The sequence below is a fragment of the Callorhinus ursinus genome, unplaced genomic scaffold (genome assembly GCF_003265705.2).
Source record: "Callorhinus ursinus isolate GAN/ISIS: 27379988/994484 unplaced genomic scaffold, GSC_fseal_2.0 scaffold77, whole genome shotgun sequence".
NCBI lineage: Eukaryota > Metazoa > Chordata > Mammalia > Carnivora > Otariidae > Callorhinus > Callorhinus ursinus.
The window spans coordinates 2,306,379-2,329,048 of record NW_027397139.1 but is presented as its reverse complement, the minus strand read 5'-3'; the positions used below and the strand labels follow the sequence as shown (position 1 = coordinate 2,329,048).

At 58.1% G+C, this 22,670-nt stretch overlaps 1 protein-coding gene across 1 annotated transcript in view; it reads left to right on the top strand.

Moving 5' to 3' along the window:
• TJP3 (tight junction protein 3) overlaps positions 1–22,662 on the top strand; it is a 27,056-nt gene extending 4,394 nt beyond the window's left edge. Inside the window, exons 2-21 of the mRNA XM_025861424.1 lie at positions 7,023–7,079; positions 7,209–7,318; positions 8,016–8,118; positions 8,372–8,699; positions 9,901–10,004; positions 11,041–11,200; positions 11,475–11,583; positions 12,644–12,702; positions 12,945–13,011; positions 13,236–13,392; positions 13,942–14,050; positions 14,127–14,364; positions 14,481–14,677; positions 17,198–17,308; positions 19,929–19,999; positions 20,377–20,587; positions 20,670–20,770; positions 20,964–21,209; positions 22,009–22,055; positions 22,434–22,662. Coding sequence (XP_025717209.1) covers positions 7,032–7,079; positions 7,209–7,318; positions 8,016–8,118; positions 8,372–8,699; positions 9,901–10,004; positions 11,041–11,200; positions 11,475–11,583; positions 12,644–12,702; positions 12,945–13,011; positions 13,236–13,392; positions 13,942–14,050; positions 14,127–14,364; positions 14,481–14,677; positions 17,198–17,308; positions 19,929–19,999; positions 20,377–20,587; positions 20,670–20,770; positions 20,964–21,209; positions 22,009–22,055; positions 22,434–22,536 — 2,679 coding nt within the window. The 5' untranslated portion in view covers positions 7,023–7,031 and the 3' untranslated portion in view covers positions 22,537–22,662. The remainder of the gene's footprint in view (positions 1–7,022; positions 7,080–7,208; positions 7,319–8,015; positions 8,119–8,371; positions 8,700–9,900; positions 10,005–11,040; positions 11,201–11,474; positions 11,584–12,643; positions 12,703–12,944; positions 13,012–13,235; positions 13,393–13,941; positions 14,051–14,126; positions 14,365–14,480; positions 14,678–17,197; positions 17,309–19,928; positions 20,000–20,376; positions 20,588–20,669; positions 20,771–20,963; positions 21,210–22,008; positions 22,056–22,433) is intronic.
• The last annotated feature ends 8 nt before the right edge of the window (positions 22,663–22,670 follow it).

The following is a 22,670-nucleotide window of genomic DNA, read 5'->3' as shown; positions in this document are numbered from 1 at the left end:
GACCTTGCAGGGCCTCCAGGTTTGACCTCCCTGGTCCCCCTGCTCCTGCCTTAACCCCCCCACCGTCGTCCTTCCCTCAGTAGCCACCAGGGGGCGCCTGTGAACACCCAAATCAGGGTTCCCCTCTGCCCACCTCCCTGGGGATAAAAGCCCAAGTTCTCCCCGCAGCCCCCCAACCCCTCGTTCCTCTTCCTGCCCTTCCCGCCTCCCTCTCTCCCCCTCTCCCCCTCGCCCACTCTGCTCCAGTCACATAGGCCTCCTAGCTGTTCCTCCAACATGCCAGGCCTGGTCCTGCCCCAGGGCCTTTGCACAGGCTGTGCCCGCTGCCCGGAACACCTAGATCTCTCCATGGCTCCTCCCTCATCTCCTTTAGGTCTAATTGTTCCTTGGCTTGGATCCCTCTCACCTAGGTCACTCCTACTAAACTCAGTTCTTATTTTGAATGCCATTCCTCAGGGAAACCCTCCCTGAGCCCCCAGCCCCTGTGGTGTCTCCCTGCCAATGCTCTCAGAAGCCTAGGTAGTACTTTTTCTTTATGTTATGTGACGATTCGATTACTGTCTGGCTCTCCTAGGTCTGTCTCATCAGTCCTGGGTATACACAGGGCCCCAAGCCCCCTACGTGAGCCCCCACCCCCACGCTCTCACCCCTCCTGTGGCCACCACTCTCGGGGGCCTCAGTCCAGCCCCAGCTCTCTCTCTGGGCCTCAGTTTCCCCCTAGGCACTCAGAAAGGCGGAGCAGAGTCATCTCAGGGGTACTTCTGGGACCCCACCTTCCCCACTCCCTCATGCCATGCCCGCGCTTCTCCCTCCTGGTTGAATTTGGCACTGAAATTTCAGATCAGAAGTTAGTTCCGCCGGGTTCCTGCTTAGGTACTTGGTGCATAGTAGGGGCTTGAGACATTTTTGTTGCGTTAATGGCCGAATAAAAACAATGAGTGCATGAATGAAGTAGACTGACCGAAGGCAGATTTTTATTTCCTTAAAGTGATCTGGCTGGGGGGTGGCTGGAATAGTGGGCTTAAAGCCAGCTCCTCTGGCCTATGGGGCAGCACTGGCCACACCCTTTTTCAAAACCCTGCATTTGCTGGCTGGGTTGGTGGAGCCTGGGACTCTTGATCTCAGGGTCATGGGTTCAGGCCCCACCTTGGGTGTGGAGCTTACTTTAAAAAAATAAAACAACCTGCATTTGAGCACAGGATTGTCTGATGGGTACTAGGGAGCCATTGAGAGTTCTTGAGTAGGGCATGAATACATGGGGGCAGCATGTTGGGTGGCTGGAAGAAGACCATGTGTCTTGGGGTGGTTGCCCCCCTTCTGAGAGTGGCCTAGAGTGGGGTTTCTCTACCTCAGTGCTATTAATATCCTCAGCCAGGTCATTCCTTGTGGGGAACAGTCCTGGGTGCTGTGGAGCGATGAGCAGCACCCCTGGTTTCCACCTACTTGACACCAGGAGCACCAGTCTGTTTTGACAAAACAAAATGTCTCCAGGCATCTCCAAGCGGCCCTCATGGGCAAATTCCCCTACAGTGAGAAACACTCGTATAAAGTGAGGGGTGTGGGGTCAAACAGAGCCAAATCGGGGTCCAAACGCTGCTCTTGCCAGTCAGGCTTGCCCCTCAACCCAGCTGCCAAACGGACACGTGGATTTCATTATGTGTAACTGTAGCAAAGCAAACACTCAATAAACGTGAGCCAGGAGCCTCATTACCACAAATTCAACCCATTTAGTCCATAGACAATAGTGTTGAGGTCTGTGGTAGAGCAGGAGCTCAGGATGTTCCCCACATATGGGCCACTCCCGAGTACTCACAGCCACGAACACCCACGATGCATGTCAGTGGGGAGCTTATTTATGTTTTCCTATGACTCATTAAAACAAATACACAGCTATTTAAAAAAAAAAAAAGTTTGACCTTTTCCACCTAAAATGGTTTTGTATACCACCTGCTGGTGGCCAAAGATCACAATGGGAAAAAGCTGAGCTCCCCCCTCCAGCCCTGAGGTTTTGAGTCGGTCCTCAGAGGGGTTTCTGCAAAGGCTTACTGTCTTGGGGACCTTTGGAGATGCTTGAGGGGCCCATGCTGGCTGGCTGGGCTCTGCGGACTTGTGTTTTTGGGAGAACTGCAGTGGGGAGGGGTAAGAAGTCAATTTGGGGGGAGCCTCAAAGATTTTTATTATATTGTCTGCTTGTTCACTTGGCAAACTCTTACCCAAACTTCAAAACCCTAGCTGCAATGCTCCCTCTTCCAGGAAGCATTTCCTGATCCCCCAGTTTCCTCGTTTCTTGTCTACCTTTCTGTGCCACAGCCTGGGTGGGATTCCTCTTTGCCAGAATTGAGTGCATGAGGCCAGGAAGGGGTGTCTATGCCTAGATTTGCCCTTTCAACCTTGGCATGAGGTGCCGCTCAGGAGCAGTTGGGCGTCAGGGTCTATATAGCAGTAAGGAATGTGTGGGTGTAGCCAGGGTCAGCCCCGACCATCCAGGTGATTCCTCCCTCACTCAACCCCCACCTCCAGCCCCAAGGAAAGGTCTTCCTGCCCTGGTCCCGTCATTCCCAGATCTCACCTTCTGAGGCTCAGGAGGAAGCCTGACCTTTGCTCTCAGGAGCCTGAAGAATTTCCTCCGGCCAGCCCCGCCCTCCTCAGCTGGGGGCCCAGCCCCGCGCGCGGGGTGCGAAGACCGAGCTCTCAGCAGCTCGGCCTTAGGGCGGGGCCCCGGTGGCGGTATAGCCGCGCACCTGCGTGCATCAAAAGTCCGTGCCTCAGACCTCACCGGGCCTCAGTTTCCCTTCTATGTAACGGGGGTAAACATCCCGGAGGTGGGGTGCCCCGAGGAAGGCTAGCGTTCTGTTCTGGAGGTCTCTGGCGCTCACCCTGCTCCTGTTGCAATAGATGTCCCAACTGAACCTCGAAAGGGGCCCGGTCCACGGACGTTGAATCTCAGGCTCCGTTCGGACACGCAGCCGGAATTCCTCCCGGGTCTTCACTGCAGCCTTGTCTGGCCGGTCTCCCTCCCCGACGGCCGGCAAGTGCTCAGCTGGGTGGAAAACCCGGCCTGGTATTCCCGCCCCGGCGCCTGGATCCTGCGATTGGGGGCGAAGGCGGCCTCCGCGGCGTCCCGAAGGCGTGTCGGGGCGGAGGCGGGGCCGGTAGGGGACACGGAGGAGGAAGGGGGGCAGGTGCAGCCGGGAGCCGCGGAGCGGGCTGGAGGAGGGCGAGAGCCGGGCGCTCTGTCTGCCGCCAGCATCCTCAGCCTCCTCCCTCACCCCAAGGTGGGAAACGACTGACCCTTTTCAGGCCCCCCAGGGGCAGGGGCGCTGGAGAGCCCAGGGGGTGGACCATGGCGGTGAGATTCCAGGCGAGTAGCCCGCAGAGGGCGGGAGGGGGAGGGGATCTAACTGCAGTGGGGCTTGCGACCTCGACCCAGGACCCCAGATCACCCCAGATTACAAATGGGGAAATTGAGGCCCAGAGGAGTAGGGTGGCTAGCCTGAGGCTGCGCAGCGAGGGGCGTTCGCGCCCGCTGGTCTCCCAAAACTGTCTCTGGGGTCTTTTTCTGCCCCAAGGTCTGCCTCCGTTACCCGGTAGACCTGGGCTCAAATCCTGGCTTTTCTGTATAACTTCGGGCCAATGAATCAAGGCCTCTCCGTACCTCGCCTATAAAATTGGTGATCTTCATTTTAAAGAAGGATGTAGGGAGGATTCTAAGAGGAAAATGTGTCTTTAAGCGCTTGGCACGTATTAGGTGCCCCGTAAAGATGTTTACGCCGGGCTCCCAGGGTGTTCCGCCGAATTAAGCTTGAGTAACGTGGAACGGCAGCAGTGACTTCTTTTGTGGGCTGGGGTGGCTTCGGTGAACCCGACGAGGCTGCTGGAGAAGGAACCACCATGTATTGGGCGCCTACTGTATACAAGGGCAGCAGAGATAGGGGTCGAGAGGCCGTTTTACGCAAGAGCAAACCTGCTGGGAGGGAGGGCATCTCCGTGTCTCTATTTGGGGGGACCTTACCCTCCAGGCATGGAGCTTGAGCTGACTCACAATCGCCGATAGTGCCGGGCGGAGGGGCGGGGTGGTGGTGGTGGTAAACTGAGGCCGTAGGGGGAATGTGGCTCCCCCCCCAGACCACACTGCCAAGAGCCCTAAGGCCGGGCCGTTCAGGTTCCCGCCAGCTTTCTTCCTGGCTGCGGGGACAGCTTCCAGAATTCCCTCCCCCAAGTGGCCTATTTGTGGCCCCCTTTCCCGCCTCCCCCTGCGCCTTTGTTCCCAGAGGTGGGGGCAGAGAGGGGGAGAGAGGACTGCAGTCCCCGAGCCTAGTGTCTGGGGTTGTGTGACTGGGTACCACCTGACCTGCCCCCTCTGGGCGACTCCTCTCCTCGTTGTTTGTCACCGGCCTGGGGCTCCAGGTGGGGAAGCAGGTGCAGGCCCCGCCCCCTCAGAGCTCACCTGGTTGGGCCGCTGGCTGAGGGGTCTAGCAATTCTGGACACACAGGTTGAATTCCTGGCTGAATAGACTTTTTATGTCACCATTCACCCGTTCCCCAAACTGTCTCCCTGCTGGTCCTGTGGGGACGATGCGGGGGTCCCAGGGCCCCCAGCCCTGCCCAGCAGCAGGCCCCAGACTAGAGGGGTGTATGGGAGACATCCCAGATTCCAATAATTAGAGATGTGAGATGTGTGTATGGGGCCACTGAAGACTCATTTCCTGGAGGAAGAGACAGTGGCACTGGGGCTGTGAAGGATGAATAGGAGTTTGCCCAGAGAGTACATACAGCAGGTGCTAAGGCTTGGAGTGGAGGCTAATCGCAGGGCCTGGGAGGTGCCAGTGGCCATCACTAGAGCTCAAAGAGACAGCCTCACCCACCCAGCCTTCACAGCCCGGGAGGAAAGACCAGAAATTTGCAAACTGGTGATTACACAGGATATTTTAAGATGGTTTGAAGGCCACGAGAAAACACAATAAAACACGGAAGAGTGATAGGGAGCCAGGGAAATTTGGCTAGCCAAGGTGGGCTCCCTGAGGAGGCAGCTTTTGAGCTGAGAACCCTAGTGGCAAGGGCTAGCTGTGCACAAATCCTGGGAGTGTGTGTTTGGCACAGGGGAAATCTGTGGAGGTGAACTGGGCTGAGGGGCCCAGTGGGGTTAGGCTCAGCCCTCTGGGTTTTAGTCAAGGCCTCTGACAGCTGAGGAGGTGAACCTACGAACCGCAAGGCCGGACAAGCCTGGGTCACCTGCTCCTGTCCCCCTGGGGGCCCTTGTTCCCTGGGGACCCTTGTTCCCTAGGGCTGTTTCTTAAAATAAGGCCAGGAAATCAAAATTCTGGAGGCCATTTCCTGATTCAAAGCGTAAAATTAAAGCCAAGTAAAAAGACTCTGTTTTGAAAAATAAGTTTCAGAAGAAAACAAAACAAGAATTAAGCAGAAGGGTGCTGTGGCCTTGCAGTGAGGAGCGAGGGTGTGGGACGGGCTGCCTGTGTCCCCCGTTTGCTGTGTGACCTCAGGCAAGGTATTGGACCTCTCTGGGCCTTCCTTTCTCCTCCCTTAAGGTAGGAGTAATAGTGGTGCCACATCCGAGGGCCCCCCAGGATTGAACGAGCGGGTGTGCGGAAAGCACTCGGCCGCCAGCTACGGAACGGTGTTTTCTTATCCATGTGCAAAGGAGGAAAGTCTGTATTCGCCCCTCTCAGGACAGCTGCCGCGTCTCTGGAAGCTTCTCTGCCCAGGCTCTCTCTGCCTTTGGCGCATGGCTCCTCCTTGCCCGCTCCGGCACCTCAACCCTGAAAGACCAGGCAGCGGGGATGGGGGCAACCCATTTTACAGCAGGGGAAGCTGAGGCTGGGAGAGCCACCAGCACCGCCAGTCAAGGGGTTTGAGTCTTGGTTGTGAGACTTGTCCTCTCAGCTCCCTGGTAACTGCGGAGCCCGGAGTGCCCGGAAGGCCCCGCCCCGGGCTTTGTTCCTCTCTTCCCCCGCCCTCCTCCCCACTCTTGCTGCCAGGAATGCTGCTCTCCCGGGAACCATTAAGAAAAGGCCCTGGGGCTGCCGGCGCAGGGTTTTCTGCCGGGGGAATCACCCACCTGCGGTGGCTGGGGAGGGGGCGTCCTTTCTACCAGGCCCCCCAGGGAAATGGGGCCACTGAGTTTTGGGGGGGGTGGGCTCCTCGTCTCTGCCTTCCCTCTAGCAGGGTGGGTGTCCTGGAGTGCGGCCTTGCACGTGCATCTGTAGCGTGGGCCTGAAAATAATCTGGTGTTTCCGCAGTCCGCAGCCGCCACCTCCATCAGTGCTGTTGGCTTTTGGCAGGTGACTTTGCCTCTCTGTGTGCCTCAGTTTCCTCCTCTGTGACATGGGGATATTAGAATCTCCCTTCGATGAGTGGATTAAATGAGATACTACATGGAAGTGCTCGGCACAAGGGAAGCCCTTCCCTCCTTCCTTCCCTCCTTCCATAAACAGCTGTTGAATCCCTGCTGTGAATCAGGACTCCGCTGCCAACGAGACAAACAAAAATCTCTGCCTTCCAGATCTGATTTTCCCCCCCCCAGGCTTGACCTCCTCAGGCATGGATCCCTTGAGGCACTGATCCCCCCCCATCCCCCCCAGGCACTTGCCTTTCCTCTGCTCTTACCAGTTTGGTTCACTTAACCCAGGGTCTCAGCTTTGGCATATGAACATTTGGGCCCAGATTGTACTCTGTGTGGGGCTGCCCTGCTCTGTAGGGGGTTGAGCAGCACCCCTGGCCCCCACTTACCCGGTGCCAGGAGGACTCCCAGTTGTGATGACTACAGATGCCTCCAGATGTTGCCAAATGTCCTCTGGGGGGCAGAGTGGTCCCTAACTGAGAACCCCTGACATAAATCCACTTTGCCGATACAAAAGCTGAGGTCTCCAGAGAGGTAGCCACTTGCCCACAGGCTTGGACCATGGGAGTGTCAGAGCCGGGCTCCTCACCCAGGGCAGGGGACCCCTGAGTGCTCCAGTGGACCTGCCATGGCCTCACGCCCACCTTCCATTCCCTCCTGTCAGGTGTTGGACATGGAGGAGCTGACCATTTGGGAACAGCACACGGCCACGCTCTGCAAGGTGAGGCCTCCCTCTCCCCGCGTGGTTGCCAACAAGAATGTCTTCTTGATCCTGGGCTGCTCGACAGGATGGGAGAGCCTTTGTCCCCACGGGAAGCAGAAGCTCATCCTATGTCTCATCCTCTCCTAGGACCCCCGGCGAGGCTTCGGCATTGCAATCTCTGGGGGCCGAGACCGGCCCAGTGGATCCGTGGTTGTGTCTGATGTGGTACCCGGGGGACCAGCGGAGGGCAGACTGCTGTGCGTATCAAGGCAGCAGGGTTGCTGGCCAAGAGGAGGGACCTGTGTGGGCCAAAGCTAGGAGCCAGGAAAGTGCCTGGCGCCTTCCAGCTCTGCCAACACAGGGCTTGGAGCTGGTAGCAGGACGGCCTTGGCGATGTGGCCCTCCCTCTCCCCAAGGCACTCTCTGGTCCTCCGATGTAGGTCTCGGGGTCATAGTGGCCCCACGGCATTCCTGGAATGGAAAGACTGGGAAACCTGTTTTGGCTGGAGGGAAGGAAACCCAGTGGTCTGAGCCCTTGGGGGCAGGAGGCTCCTGGGAGTTAGGTTGGGAGATAATGGTTCTGGGCCCTGAGTGGCTGACGGGTGATCTGGCTCAGCCTGGAATCAAGGAACAGCTTCAGAGAGAGAGAGATGTTGAAACCCAGATGGGGAAAGAGGGGGAGAATAGCAGAAAGAGGGGATGGACAGAAGAAATGAGGAGTATGGAGACACCCGTTATAACCACAGCTTCTGTTCTGTGGTTGCATTTTATTAGTACAGTAGCATCCAAGATAGGCCCCCATTTTACAGATGAGGAAACTGAGGCCCAGAAGGATAAATGTCTTTGTGAGACATGGGACACCAGTGAATTAGAACCAGGCCTTGTAGAACTGGGGGTGCCCGCCCCAAAGTGCAAGGTGAGGCCTCCTCCCTGAGACCCAGCCTCCTCCCTCAGGACAGGGGACCACATTGTCATGGTGAATGGGGTCTCCATGGAGAGTGTCACCTCCACCTTTGCCATTCAGATACTCAAGACCTGCACCAAGCTGGCCAACATTGTGAGTGGGGGTCGGGTGGGAGGGGCAGCCCCTGGTACAGGGGGCACCTCTGCCCCCCCCAGCCCCCCGCTGGGCCCCACCTGGTCCTGCAGCTCATGGGGCAGTCTGAGCGTAAGCGTCTACGAGCGAGTGGAATCTTGTCCCCATTTCACAGCTTGGACGCTGAGGCCCAGAGAGGGGCCAGGGTCCCCCAGGACGACCCAGTGGATGGGGCAGAGCCTTGAGCCGGCCCTCCCCTTTCCTCCCCTAACAGACGGTGAAGCGTCCGCGGAAAATCCAGCTGCCTGCCACCAAGGCCAGCCCCTCTGGCCGGGGACATCGGGACTCCGACGAGGCCGACCATGGCCAGGGCTACGAAGGCGACACATCCAGTGGCTCCGGCCGCTCCTGGGGCGAGCGCTCACGCCGGCCGAGGGCGGGCCGCCGGAGCCGGGCCGGCAGCCACGGGCGCAGGAGCCCCCCCGGTGGTAACTCTGAGGCCAACGGGCTGGCCCTGGTGTCTGGCTTTAAGCGGCTGCCACAGCAGGATGTGCGGATGAGGCCCGTGAAGTCCATGCTGGTGCGGAGGCGAGAGAGCGAAGGTGAGCCAGCGGCTGGGGTGTGCTGTTGGCCGTGGGGCCCAGGGTTCCCGCAGAGGGGGGTCGCCACTGCCCTGACCCCCGTCCCGTGTGGCGGGTGGTCAGCAGAATAAAGGCCCCCAGGGGTGTCCCCGTCCTGGCCCCTCCGGACCTGGGACGTGTCCCCTCACGTGGCAGAGGGCACCTTGTCCCGGCTCCCGGGGTGAGGGTGACCCTGGGTTCCCGGGGGGCCCGGCGTCCTCACGAGGCCCTCACGAGGGGGAGGCAGAGGGTGGGAGTCCCAGAGATGGGCAGACCCTGCGCTGCTGGCGGTGAGGATGGAGGGGGGCTGCGGGCCAGGAAAAGGCCAGAGCCGGGTCTCCCTGGGGCCCCCCGGGGGGGACCAGCCCTGCCCACGCCGGGGTTTTGGGACTTCCGAGCCCGGAACTATGAGATTCCAAATTGGTATTGTTTAAAAGCCACTAAGTTTGTGACAATTTCAAGCAGCCCCGGGAAACTCACCCACTGTGACATCTATAGAGTGTCATGATACTGGCATTTCCTTCATGACCCCAACAGCAGGGACGTGACCTCTGACCCCATCTCGAGTCAACGGCAGCACTGTGACCTTAGAATTCTAAACATGATGTGACAAATGGCACTGGACATCTGTCCCCACCTTGGAATTTTATTTACTATTATTGTTTTTTAAGATTTTATTTATTTATTTGAGAGGGAGGGAGAGAGAGCACAAGAGCAGGCAGAGGGAGAAGCAGGCTCCCTGCTGAGCAGGGAGCCCGATGGGGGACTCGATCCCATGATGCCGGGATCACAATCTGAGCCAAAGGCAGACACTTAACCGACTGAGCCACCCAGGCACCCCCCACCTTGGGATTTTAATAGCAAGAGTCACACCCTGAACACTGATGGTGATGTCATTAAGAGCACCCATGTGGTGATGTGAGCAGGGCGCTGGGGACGGGGACCAGGGCTCTGTTCCTTCCCAGGCCCCTGCCCATGACCTTCTGTGCTAACATCACACATCCTGGGTCCTGGGTCCTGTCAGAACAGCCCCAGGGTGGCATGGAGGGAGCCGGGCCCGAGCTCTCCCTGCGGGATGGCGGCCCAGAAGGCAGGCAGGAGGGCCGAGGGCAGGTGGGAAGTCTGAGCTTGAGAGGAGCCCACAGCCCAGGCCCCGCCTCAGTTTCCCTCCTCCCCCCCACAGAGTTCGGGGTCACCCTGGGCAGTCAGATCTTCATCAAGCACATCACCGATTCGGGCCTGGCCGCCAGGAACCGTGGGCTGCAGGAAGGAGACCTCATCCTACAGGTGAGCCCAGGCTTCCTGTCGGGGGCTAGACCGGGCGAGCCTGCCACCAGCAAGGTCCGCAGAGCTGGCTGGAACCATCGGCCTGCTGGGTGTTGCCTGTTTCCCAGAGGTTAGAGAGGACAACGCAGGATCCCCCCTGCCCCCAACCTCTGCTCTAACACTCCAAATGTCGGGTTCTAGTATCCCCAGAATCACACGGGGGCGCTGGCCCACGGTGCTCAGTCCACAACTTGCCCTAGCTGGTCAGGGCTGATGGTCCAGAGGCCAGGCTTAGAGGCGCGGCTCTGTCTTGGAGCTGGTTTCTTTCCAGACTCCTCTCCTGAAAATCAGTTTCTAGTGATTCCTAGTGTTTGATTTCCAAACCATTTCCAGTTGATCGCTTTGAGAGCCTCTTCAGAGTTATCTGTTTCCAGTGACCCCGAGGAATTGTCTGTTTCTAGTGGTCTGGGGCAGACACTAGAAACAGGTAGCTCAGTGTGGTGGGGGGGCGGGGGGGAATGACAAACTCACAATCCCCAGGGTAAATGAAAACAGACGCACCTGCCGGGAAACGTTAGAAAGGGATTCCCGGAGCGCCCAGAGAGGACATTAAATTCTTCCCCAAATTATGTTTCTGACGCACCTCTAAATGTCTGTTTCTAGTACCTCCTACAGATCGTCTGCTTCTGGTATTTTGGGCTATCCACTCCCTGTTCCTTACTTAGACTTGTTTCTAATGTTCGTTCCTAGTGTCTCCCGAGAAATTCCCCTTCTAGGGAGATGGGGCCTCGACCTGCTTCTCATTTTCCCCTAGTGCTCACCGCACCCCTTAGGAAATTGGCCAATTCTGGAATTCTTGCAGGAGTCACTTCTGGGCATGGTCTCCTCAGAGCGGGAGGAATCCAGTTGTATTATTTCCTCTTGAGAATGGCTGTCTTTATGAATTCTCGGGGACTGTGTGCTTCTAGTCCCCCCCCACCACCACCAAGCTATCTATTTCTGGTATCCCCGATCTTGCATTAACTCACTTCCTGTCTTCCTTCCTGGCCCCTTTTAGATTAACGGTGTGTCCAGCAAGAATCTGTCTCTGAGTGACACACGGCGACTGATCGAGAAGTCAGAGGGGAAGCTGACCCTGCTGGTGCTCAGGGACCGCGGGCAGTTCCTGGTGAACATCCCACCGGCTGTCAGTGACAGCGACAGTTCCCTCCTGGATGGTGAGGGGCCAGAAGGCGGGCCCTGGGGGCTGAACGGAGGGCGGCGGGGAGGGAGCAGAGAGTGCCAGGCAGAGCCTGGTGGGGGTTGGCGAGGCTCCGAGAGGGACAGAAACTTGCCCAAGGCCACACAGTGAGTCAGGGCTGGAGGCCCTGGCTGAGCCTGACTCGGTCTAGGCCCCTTTGCTGCGAGGGGCCTTGATGTTTCCCTCTGTGAAGTGGGTCCAGTTTGGAAGGTGTGGGCAGGAGGCCTGAGGGGACATGCTTTCCCCTGCAGACATCTCGGACCTCGGCTCAGAGCTGTCTCAGGCGCTGCCCTCGCACGTTCCACCGCCACCCCAGCACGGGCAACGCAGTTTGGACGCCAGCCAAACCAACTCCTCCGAGTACGTACCCCCATTGGCCAGAATGGTCCAGCAGGAGGGGAACATGGACATATCTTTTCCACCTGGTGGTCTGCCTGGAAGAGGTGTCTCCCGTCCACCCATAGTCCTCCCTGCCCCCAGGACTGGCTCTGGGTTCTTGGTCCTAGGAAAACCTGATACGGATCAACTTTAAAGCAGAAGGAACTGAATATTACGACACATCCCAGAAGACTTCAAAGTGCATAAGGCGCCTATTAGGGATTTTCTCTTGGGGGGTACAACAGCCATGGGTGCTTGTTCCTTATGATGATGACAGATGGGGACAGGAGGCAATGACCTTGCATGGGTATCCTCTGGCGGCGGGGCCTCAGGACGGCAGATGAGGGCGCGGGCAGGGCCGGCTCTCCCTGGAGGCTCGCAGGTGGGGCTCTCTCCTAGCTTCCCGGAGCTTCCGGTAGCCCCTGGCAGTCCTGGGCTCGTAGGTGTCCACCTCCTCTCTGTGCGTGTCTGTCTCTGTGTCCAAATGTCCCCATTTTATAAGGATAGCAGTCACAAGGGATCGGGGCCCGCCCTGTTAACCGTCACATGCTGAGATGGGTGGTTAGGGCTTCAACAGATGAATTTTGAGGGGACACAACTCAGTGCCTAAAAACCTAAGTGCCCAACGCGTGGGGGTTAGATGACGAGCACCCTACTCAGGCGTCCTGCACCTGTGAGGTAGGGGGTCTCTCAGTTATCTGTGGCTGTATAACAAAGTACCCTAAAACCCAGCAGCTCCAAACACCAGTAAATGTCCGGGGAGTCCGGAGCTGGGGCGGCTTAGTGGGGCGCTTCTGATGCGCGATCTCAACAGGTTACAGCCGAGGCGCCGTCGAGGGCTGTAGGATTTGGGGGTGGATGATCCACTCCCGAGCTGGCTCACATGGCTGACTTAGCCATCCCCAGAGAGGGCAGTGGCCCCCTGGTCTCACAGCTAGGAGGGAGCAGAACCCGGAGTTGAACCTGGGTGCAGAGAAGTTAGAATTCCAACAGTCACGCTCAGCATCCATCCTCACTTCACCCCAAGTCTGTTCCCCTCCAGGGAGAGCCCCCCACTTCGGCGGGAAAATTCGGTGGATTCCAGAACCGTCTCGGAACCAGGTGAGCAGGCGGCGGAAGGGTGGTGACTCTTGAGCATCCCTCTGGTTTTTCTGATCCCAGCCAGTGAGGCTGTGCCAGGCAGGGCTACAGAGGCTGTTATGGGCCTAAGAGGTCAGGGACAGCTCCCCGGGGAGGATGGGGGGCTGGGTGTACAGCACCATGGGGCAGGGAGGCCATCAGGCAGCGGTGTGGCGGCTGGACCAGTCCACGGGCTTGGGAAAGAGACTGCTGTTCCCTTTCAGACTCCCCGAGGCAAAGCAGCTATGACATCTACAGGGTGTCCAGCAGCCAGAGCCTGGAGGACCGTGGGTATGTCCCCCAGAAAGACAGCCCGCCGGCCCGAGGCCCGCACATCCCGGGGCCGCCTCCCTAGCACACAGTCCTGCCTTCCGGCACCAGCGTGTTGATGCGGCTGCCATGCGGGGCTCTTTGGGAAACTGAGGCCCGGAGGGGGTGGGGGCTCTCCCGGGGACGCCCAGCACGCCCCCTCCCCGCCCCCTCCGGCCTGACCCCGCCTCTGCCTCGCCTCCCAGGTACAGCCCCGACTCCAGGGTGGTCCGCTTCCCCAAGGGCACCACCATCGGGCTGCGGCTGGCCGGTGGCAACGACGTGGGCATCTTTGTGTCGGGGGTGCAGCAGGGCAGCCCGGCCGACGGGCAGGGCATCCAGGAGGGAGATCAGATTCTGCAGGTGACCTGGGGCAGCGGGCGGTGGGTGTGGTACCCGAGTCTTCCCTGCCCACGTGTCCTCCCCTGTGCCCACCCCGAGGGCTGGCCACACCCCCACGGGCATTTGCACGTTTCAACGCCTCTCCCTGCCTGCGTCATGACCTTGTTGGCTGGATCACGACCTTGCTGACTGGGGCGTGGCTTGTCTGGGTCACGACCTTGTCCACGTCACATCCTGGTTATCGCTGTCACGACCTCGTTGTCCAAATGATGACCTTGTCCAGGATGCGTGCTTGTTATCAGTGTCAGCATCGTAATCTTGTCGCTCGGGTCCCGGCTGCGCCCACCGTGTCCTGACCGCGCCATCGGGGCCACGGCCTCGGCCGGGTCGTGCCTTCCTGGCGAGTCCTGCCTCCCTCCACAACCGTCACCTCCTTACACTTACACTCCTTGTACAATCTTACCCCCGTTCAGTGTCCGACCCCCTCGGCCCTGCAAGCGCGGCGCCATGTCTCGTCCCCGCCACCCTCCTCCCGGGGCTGCGCCCCATCTCGTGCCCCCCTCCTGGCAGGTGAATGATGTGCCATTCCGGAACCTGACGCGGGAGGAGGCTGTGCAGTTCCTGCTGGGGCTGCCGCCGGGCGAGGACGTGGAGCTGGTAACACAGCGGAAGCAGGACAGTGAGTGTGTGTGGCCAGGAGGGCCGGGGCCCGGCGGCGGCGGCCTGGGCGCTCACGGAGCCTCCCCTGTCCGCAGTCTTCCGGAAAATGGTGCAGTCCCACGTGGGCGACTCCTTCTACATCCGCACACACTTCGAGCTGGAGGCCAGCCCGCCATCGGGCCTGGGCTTCACCCGCGGAGACGTCTTCCATGTGCTGGACACGCTGTGCCCCGGCCCCGGGCAGAGCCGCGCCCGCGGGGGCCACTGGCTGGCCGTGCGCATGGGCCGCGACCTCCGGGAGCAGGAGCGGGGCATCATCCCCAACCAGAGCAGGTGGGCCCCCCCTTGGCCGCAGCTTCCCTGCCGGAGATGGGCATAGCCTTGCTGCCCACCGTCTCTGGGCTGCTCTTCTGCCGCCCTTGGTGATCAGTCCCCTGCCTTCTCCCCAGGGCGGAGCAGCTGGCCAGTCTGGAGGAGGCCCAGCGTGCCGTGGGGGCCGGGCCGGGTGCCTCGGCGGGCTCCAGCGCGCGGGCCGAGTTCTGGCGGCTGAGGGGCCTTCGGCGCGGGGCCAAGAAGACCACCCATCGGAGCCGCGAAGACCTGTCCGCTCTGACCAGGCAGGGTCACTACCCGCCATATGAACGCGGGGGGGGGGGGGAGGGGGGGGGCCCGGGGGGGGGGGGGGGGGGGGGGGGGGGGGGGCTCGTAAGATTGTTGGAAGTTCTGGGCCAAGTGTTCAGCCACGTCAGCCTTCAGAAGCCCCCATCCTCACCTCTCTACTCCCACCAAAAATACCCATTTTGGGTTATTGTAGGGTGCCGAAGTAAGGAAACAGGAAAGGGCTTCTTTCCTTAAAAATTAATTTCTATTTCAATTGAAATATGCAAACGACATATATAATCTCGAAAAAGAAATGGTTAAAGATAATTTAAGTAATTTATCTCGTTAATGTAGCCAAAGTGTTATTTTAATAGATAATCCGATTATAAGTTGTCAGTGAGATATTCCACATCCTTTTTTGTGTGTGCACTGTGTTCAAAATCTGGTGTGTATTTTGCACTCAAAGTGCATCTTAGTTCAGACGAGCCACATTTTTTTTTTTAAGATTTTATTTACGTATTTGACACAGAGAGAGAGAGTGGGAGAGAGCAAGCACAAGCCGGGGGGGTGGGCGGCAGGCAGAGGGACAGAGAGAAGCAGACTCCCCACTGAGCAGGGAGCCCAATGTGGGGCTCGGTCCCAGGACCCCGAGATCATGACCTGAGCCAGAGGCAGCCACTTAACTGACGGAGCCACCCAGGCGCCGTCGAGCCACATTTTAAGTGCTCCATCGCCCCACGTGGCACCAGACAGCACAGAGAGAGGAGGCTGTACATTCAGTGGGTGCTGCTGGTGCTAAACAGACACCCTTTAAAATACACCCATACTGTGAACAGGCGTTAGACCTAAACCTGCACACGCGTGTTCACAGCATTGTGATTCACAACAGCCAAAATGTGGAAACAACCCAAATGCTCATCAACAGATGAGGAGACATAACACAGTGTGTCCCTCCACGCACGGGAGCGTCCCTAGGCCACAAATGGGAGCGAGGCGCCCACACGCGCGGCCCTGGGGATGGACCCCGAGCCCACGACGCTCAGGGAGGGAACCAGACATGGAAGGCCACACGGGGTGTGAGTCCACGTGGGTGACACGTCCGGAACGGGCTCATCCGCGGACGGGAAGGGGGCTCGTGGAGGCCGGGGGAGGGGACTAGGGGGTGACTTCTGATGGGGACAAATTTCTTTTCAGGGTGATGAGAATATTCTGAAACTAGGGGTGGTGGCTGCATAGCTCTGTGAATGTACTAAATGCCACTGAGTTGTACCCCTTAAAATATACAGTAAAATAGTAAATTTTGTTATGTATTGTTTTAACAATTAATTTGAAAAAGCTAAAAATCTTAAGAAATTAATCAAATATTTAGAAATACACACAAAAGCAGCACATAGATCATAGATCCTCTGAGCACTGGGCTGGCGGGGAGACAGCCCCATCCAGATTACAGGAAGGGAAGCAAGCCCTCGCCCACGGCCTCGGGGGAGAAAGAATTGCAGCAGGTGCAGAGGCCTTTAAAAAAAAAAAAAAAAAAAAAAAACCTGCCGGAAGGATGGGAACGGGCTGAGCTATTCAGGAGAGGAGAAAGACTTATTTTTTATTTTTTGAGAAAGACTTAAAAATAAAAGGCCGCCAACTTAATTTTGACCAAAGAATGTTTATAATAGGGCGCCTGGGTGGCTCAGTTGGTTAAGCGACTGCCTTCGGCTCAGGTCATGATCCTGGAGTCCCGGGATCGAGTCCCACATCGGGCTCCCTGCTCGGCAGGGAGTCTGCTTCTCCCTCTGACCCTCTTCCCTCTCGTGCTCTCTCTCTCTCTCTCTCATTCTCTCTCTCTCAAATAAATAAATAAATCTTTAAAAAAAAAGAATGTCTAGAATATCTGAATGTATGGAGCTTTTGAGAGAGAGAGGCCTGGAGTTCAGGGGAGGAGAACAAGAGCAGATACCCCCTTTCCTCCTGCCCTCTGTGCCCATTTCCTCATGGCTAAAATGGTGTATCCATCCAACACTAAACTGTTTTAGTCTTTGTGGGCCAGGTAGTTTCTTTCAGAACGACTCAGCTCTGTGGGAAGGCAGCCAGAGACAGTACGTAAAAGAGTGGATGTGACTGTGTTCCAATAAAACTTTATTTATAAAACAGGCAGTGGGCCGGATGTGGCCCCCGGGTTGTAGTTTGCTGACCACTGAGTTGGCTAGGTTCAGTGGCTCTAACAGACTCCATGTGACACCTGCAGACACAGACAAGATGCCTTTTTTAAGTAACAGCCAGGGGTGGTCCCCTCCCATCTTGTTTTTCTGCCTTACTATGGTCCAAGATGGTGCACCCACACCCACATTCCAGCCAGGGGCAAGGGGCAAGAAGGTGAAGAGGGCTCCTACCTTTCCTGGGAGGATACGAGCGGAACTGTGCCTATCGACTCTGCTTGTACCCTATTGGCCAGGACTAGTCACATGGCTGTCCTCGCCTGCAGGGGACGCTGGGAGACGTAGTCTTTAGCTGGGTGGCCATGGGCCTGGTTAGAGCTAGCAGTCTTTGCTGCAAATGGGACCTTGATTGTTGCCGTTTCTCTGCCCCTCAGCCAGCTTCAAGCGCCCGGTGGTGATCCTGGGGCCCGTGGCAGACATTGCGATGCAGAAGTTGACTGCTGAGATGCCTGACCAGTTCGAAATCGCAGGTGAGAACCCAGGTCTTTGTTTGCAGTGGGGGGGGGGGGTCATTTGACAACCCTTTCCCCACCTCTGGGACCAAAGCAGCTTGATGACCAGGCTGCCGCTGCTGCTGTTTATGAGAAGAGTTAGAACAGCCCGTGGAAGCATGAGGCACATGAGTCACCAGCACCCCTCGAATGCCGGGGGCCAGATGTCCTGAATCAGTCTTGGCACTCTTAGTCTGGATGGAGCCTCAGAATCCTTCTTAACACAGCTCGCCAGGCAGCCAACGTGCTACCCGTTCCTTCGTTTGTTGAAGAGATATTTATTGAGCTACAGACACAGCATTGAACAAGATGATTGCCCTGAGGAGACCCCAAATTAGCCACTACAGAAACAAGCTGGAGTAGGGGGTCAGCAAATGAAAGCTCCCGGGCCAGATGTGGCCCATCAGCTAAGTTTTTATACAGCCTGCTAACTAAGAATGATATTTACACTTTTTAAAAAAGATTTATTTATTTGTAGAGAGAGAGAGAGCGTGTGTGTGCACACGCGAGAGTGAGGAGGGGCAGAGGGCGAGAGAGAAAATCCTCCAGCAGACTCCCCGCTGAGCGCAGAGCCCCATGCAGGGCTCGATCTCACAACCCCCAGGTCACAACCTGAGCCAAAATCACAAGTCGGACACTTAACCCACTGAGCCACACAGGCACCCCGTAGGTACACGTTTTAAATGGTTGAAGAGAAGGTAAAAGAAAATGCTGTGACACGTGAAAATGATAATGAACTTCCAATCTCGGCATCTGCAAATAAAGTTTTATTGGGATACAGCCACACCCACTGATTTACATATTGCCTGTAGCTGCTTTCCAGCAGAGGGCGCTATTTGCAGAGCAGATGCACTTAATAAAGCCTCAGCTCAAAGCCCTGTGGGGTCGAGATCTTGGTTAGGAGCCCCCAGAGGAGGGTGGAGGGGCTTTTGGAGGTACAACATCTCATCTAGCTGCTGGAGGATCCTCTGGGTGGGCATCTGTCAGCTCGAGGCAGTGCCAGGGAGTCCAGTGGGTCAGTGTCCCTAAATTCCTTCCTATTCCGTGTGGCTGGGTGACCCTGAGCTGGCCGCTTGCCCTCTCTGAGACATCCCTTCCTTGCCTCTCAAATGGGGTTTCTTGTGCTCGGCGGGAGGGATGAGTCGGGGAAGGCGGCAGATGTGTCCTGCACGGCGGCTCGCGGCTGGGGCTCCCAGGCACGGTGTTCGTGCCCGTGTAAGTTGTGAGTGTTTCAGGAGGTGAGGCTCTTTGTCCGTCTGGCCTTCTCACTGCCCCGGGGGGCTCAGCAGCTTTCCGGAGGCTTTTCCAAGAGCACCCTGGGATGCGGGGCCTGTGGGACAGGAACTTGGCGGGAGGAGGCCCCTGGGTGTGGTTCAGAGGGCCATAGTGTCAAACGAAGCAAACAGAACAGAGCCAGTGTCCGTGAGGATGTGGGAATCGGAGCCCTCCTGCATGGCCGGGGGAATAGAGGGGGGTGGCCGCTGGGGAGGACAGTTGGCAGCTCCTCAGAAAGTTAAACACAGAGTCACCATCTGACCCAGCCAGCGAGTCCATGTCTGGATCTACACCCAAGAGAAGTAAAGGCCAGGGCTCACCCTGGCACCTGCCCGCCCACGTTCCCAGCAGCATCGTCCACAGCGGCCAAACTGTGGACACGACCCAAGGCCGGTGAATACACACAGTGTGGTCCATCCCCACGCGGGAACACGATCCAGCCTCAGGAAGGAAGGGACCCTGACACCTGCCAAGACTCAGAGGGACCCCGAGGACACCGGGCTCAGTGAGAGGAGCCAGACCCAGAAGGACACATCCCGCAGGAGGACCCCACTCCCAGGAGGTCCCCAGAGGAGTCCCGTCCACAGAGACAGAGAGGAGAGGGTGGGAGCCGGGGCTGGGGCAGGGGGTGGGGACAGAGTCTCCGTGTGGGGAGATGGAACGTTCTGGAGACGGAGGCTGGGGGTGGCTGCAGGACCGTGGGAGCGTGCTTCACGCCGCTGAGCTGTGCGCTTAGAGACGGTTGAGGTGGTACATTTTATGTTATGCGTGTTTTATAACAATAAAAAAACAGGTAAGGTTGTGTTCCCCCCATTCCTTTTAGGCGCCCCCCGCCCCGGGCAGGGCGGGTCTCCTTCAGCTGCCTGGCTATACTAGAGGGCTTCCTGGAGGAAGCAGTGCTCTATCAAGTCCTAGAGGACAGATGGGGGATGGGAGAGCAGCTTCCTTTGACACAGTCTGAGCAAAGGCCTCGAGCTGGGGTCAAGTGTGGGAGAGCCAGTGTCTGGAACACAGACTCCAAACGAGGCTCCTCACCCTGCCCCGTGTTGGCTCTGTGACCCCGAGCCAGTGACCTTATGTCCCTGAGGCGGTCTCCCATCTGCCTGATGGGTCAGTAGCAGTGTAGGCCGTGGTCAGCAGGGAGACTTGAGGGCAGCGAGTGTCAGGCACATGGCTAAGGGGGCTGCTGCTGTTGTTAGGATTGCTCGCAGGGCGATGCGGAGCCATGGTGGGTTCTTGAGCAGGCGAGGGGCAGGGAGGCTTGAATTTGAGTGGCCAGGGGAATGCCCTTCTGAAGCTGCCGGGTTCTCTCTCCCTTCCACAGACAGTGTGTTGAGGATGGATAGCCCCTCCAAGATCATCAAGCTGGACACCGTGCGCGTGATCGCGGAGAAAGTAAGCAGGGCCCTGCTGTGGGTCCTGTTTCAAGGGTGGGGAAACCAAGGCCCAGGTCTCCGACCTGTTCTTGCTCCATGCTGAGCAGCAGGGACGCCCACGGCGCCCCTCGGGGAGGTGCTGTGACGTGGGGGCTCGGGAGGGACACAGCGGCGAGCCCGGGGCTATCCCAGCCTCCCCCCGCGCCCCCACCCCTCCGACATGCTGGCCTGTGTTGCGAGGCTGGGGCCCACCTTGACCTTGGCCCTTCACCTGCATCTCTGATCAGCTGATCTTTCTCCTGCCTCTTGACCCGTCTCCTGCTCTGTCTCTGCGGTCTGTCCCCCGCCGCCCCCCGCACTCCCCCTCCCACCGTCTCCACTGCGGGCTGGGCCCAGAACAAGCACGCGCTCTTGGACGTGACGCCGTCAGCGGTCGAACGCCTCAACTACGTGCAGTACTACCCCATCGTGGTCTTCTGCGCCCCCGAGAGCCGCCCGGCCCTCAAGGCCCTACGCCAGTGGCTGGCGCCCGCCTCCCGCCGCAGCACCCGCCGCCTCTACACGCAAGCCCAGAAGCTACGGAAGCACAGCAAACACCTCTTCACGGGTGGGCTGGGAGCTGGGGATCCGGGGCAGGCGATGGGGCCTGGACCGAGTCTCTCCGCCGCGCTGATTCCCCCTCCCCACAGCCACCATTCCCCTGCATGGCACAAGTGACAGTTGGTACGAGGAGCTCAAGGCCATCATCCGCGAGCAGCAGACCCGGCCCATCTGGACGGCCGAGGACCAGGTACCGGGTCAGGGCTGGGGGCGTGTCCGCGGTCAAGATTTGGCCTGAGGTCAGGGTCTTGGCCTGTTTTGGGACTGAGGTCAAAGGCTGGTGTCCTCAGTCGGGGGTCCGGTCTGAGATCAGGGAGGGCCTGGCTTGGTGTGTGTGTGTGGGGGGGGGGGTCTTGGCTCAGCTTGGCCCCCCCGCCCCACAGCTGGACAACTCCTCAGAGGACAACCTGGAGCTCCCTCACCACGGCCTGGCCGACAGCTCTGCAGATCTGAGCTGTGACAGCCGGGTCAACAGTGACTACGAGACAGATGGCGAGGGCGGGCCCCACACGGACGTGGACGAGGGTCCCCCGGCGCCAGCTCTGGCCCGGTCCTCGGAGCCCGTGCTCGTGGATGAGCCCCAGAGCCCACGGGATCATGGGAGAGCCTCCGGTCCCCGAGGGGCCCAGGTGAGCAGGGCACGGGGGTGGCCCTGGCAAGGGTCTCGGGATGCAGCTGAGACACACGGTGAGGGAACCTGTTTCCCCCTAGGATATCAACAAACAGAAGCTTCTCTGCTGAGATCAGTATTTCAGACCCAGACCTAGGCTATTTGAATGCATGCGTCACTGAACAACTTAAAACAAACGTTTCCACCGCTGTGTTTCCTTATGGAATAGATACATCTTGAGGTCACAAGGTGGTTGTTTAAACTCAATGCGCTTACCCAAGTCCCAGCCCATACGACTTGGGTGTTTACCAAAAACAAATATTTATATAGTATTTATTCTTTGTGAGGCTGCCTCAGCCCCCACAGTGCCTTTCTATAAATTTGACAAAGGTACCCCTTCCTCCAGGCTCTTTAGTTAAATGTGAAAATGTACAAATCTATGATGTGCTCCCAGGAGTTGTGCAGTACCCGACCTGCTCAACTGTCCATGGCAGCTTGCTTATGGGGCAGGCACTATCCTGAGCACTTTCCATATATGAACTTATTTATGAACTCCTAACAGCCCTCAGGAATTGTGCAGATGGGAAACCCAACTCCTCCTTTGCTGACAGGCTAGGGGATCTCAGCCAAGGCCTTCCCCCCATCCCAGCATATCTTTTCACTGAAAATTAGAGACGAGTTGCAGACCTGTGTGGGGCTAGGAGAGAGCCTGTGGGCAGCACTGCCTGGGCCAAGGTGGGGAGTTGGGACAGGGGTGCTCTGCATCCCAGTTTATCTTACTTTGGGGGAAGTGCTGACCTCCTTTCCCCCCCTCCTAGGTAGACACCCACCCCCACCACAGTCAGTGGCGACAGGACAGCGTGCGGTAAGAGCCCCCGTACTCCAGACTGGAGCCCCTCAGAACTTTTCCTGGGACTCAGGCTCAGGGGATGAAGGGATCCAGAACCAAGCTATGTCTAAATGTGCTCCCATCCTTCTGGGCGAGATGAAAGCAGAGGGGCCAGTCCCACCCCACACAGTCAGGGCCCGCTTCCTCAGAGGACTGGGAAAGCTTCCGGAAGGACAGGACATGAGATGGGGCTTTGAAGGATGTGTAGGAGTTTGTTCATGAGGCCTGACCCCTAAACGAGCAGTCCTGCTCATCTCTGTCCACGCCCATTGTGCCTAGCAGAGTCAGCCTCAGGTAAGGGTAGTTCAAGCCTCCCCACCGCCCACAGCCTCTCCTCTGTTTCCTGATCCCCAGGACCTACGGGCGGGAGGCCCTGAAGAAGAAGTTTACACGAGCTCAAGATATGGAGTCCTCTGACGAGGACGGCTATGACTGGGGTCCAGCTACGGACCTGTGACCCCTCCCAGGTGGCCGGCTGACCCATATTCCTTTCTCTCCACCGGCGCTGGGACTCGATTTCCCACTCAGAACCTAGAACCCCGCTTCCTTCTGCCAGTCTTTAATAAATAGAGTATTTTCACAACACTGGCT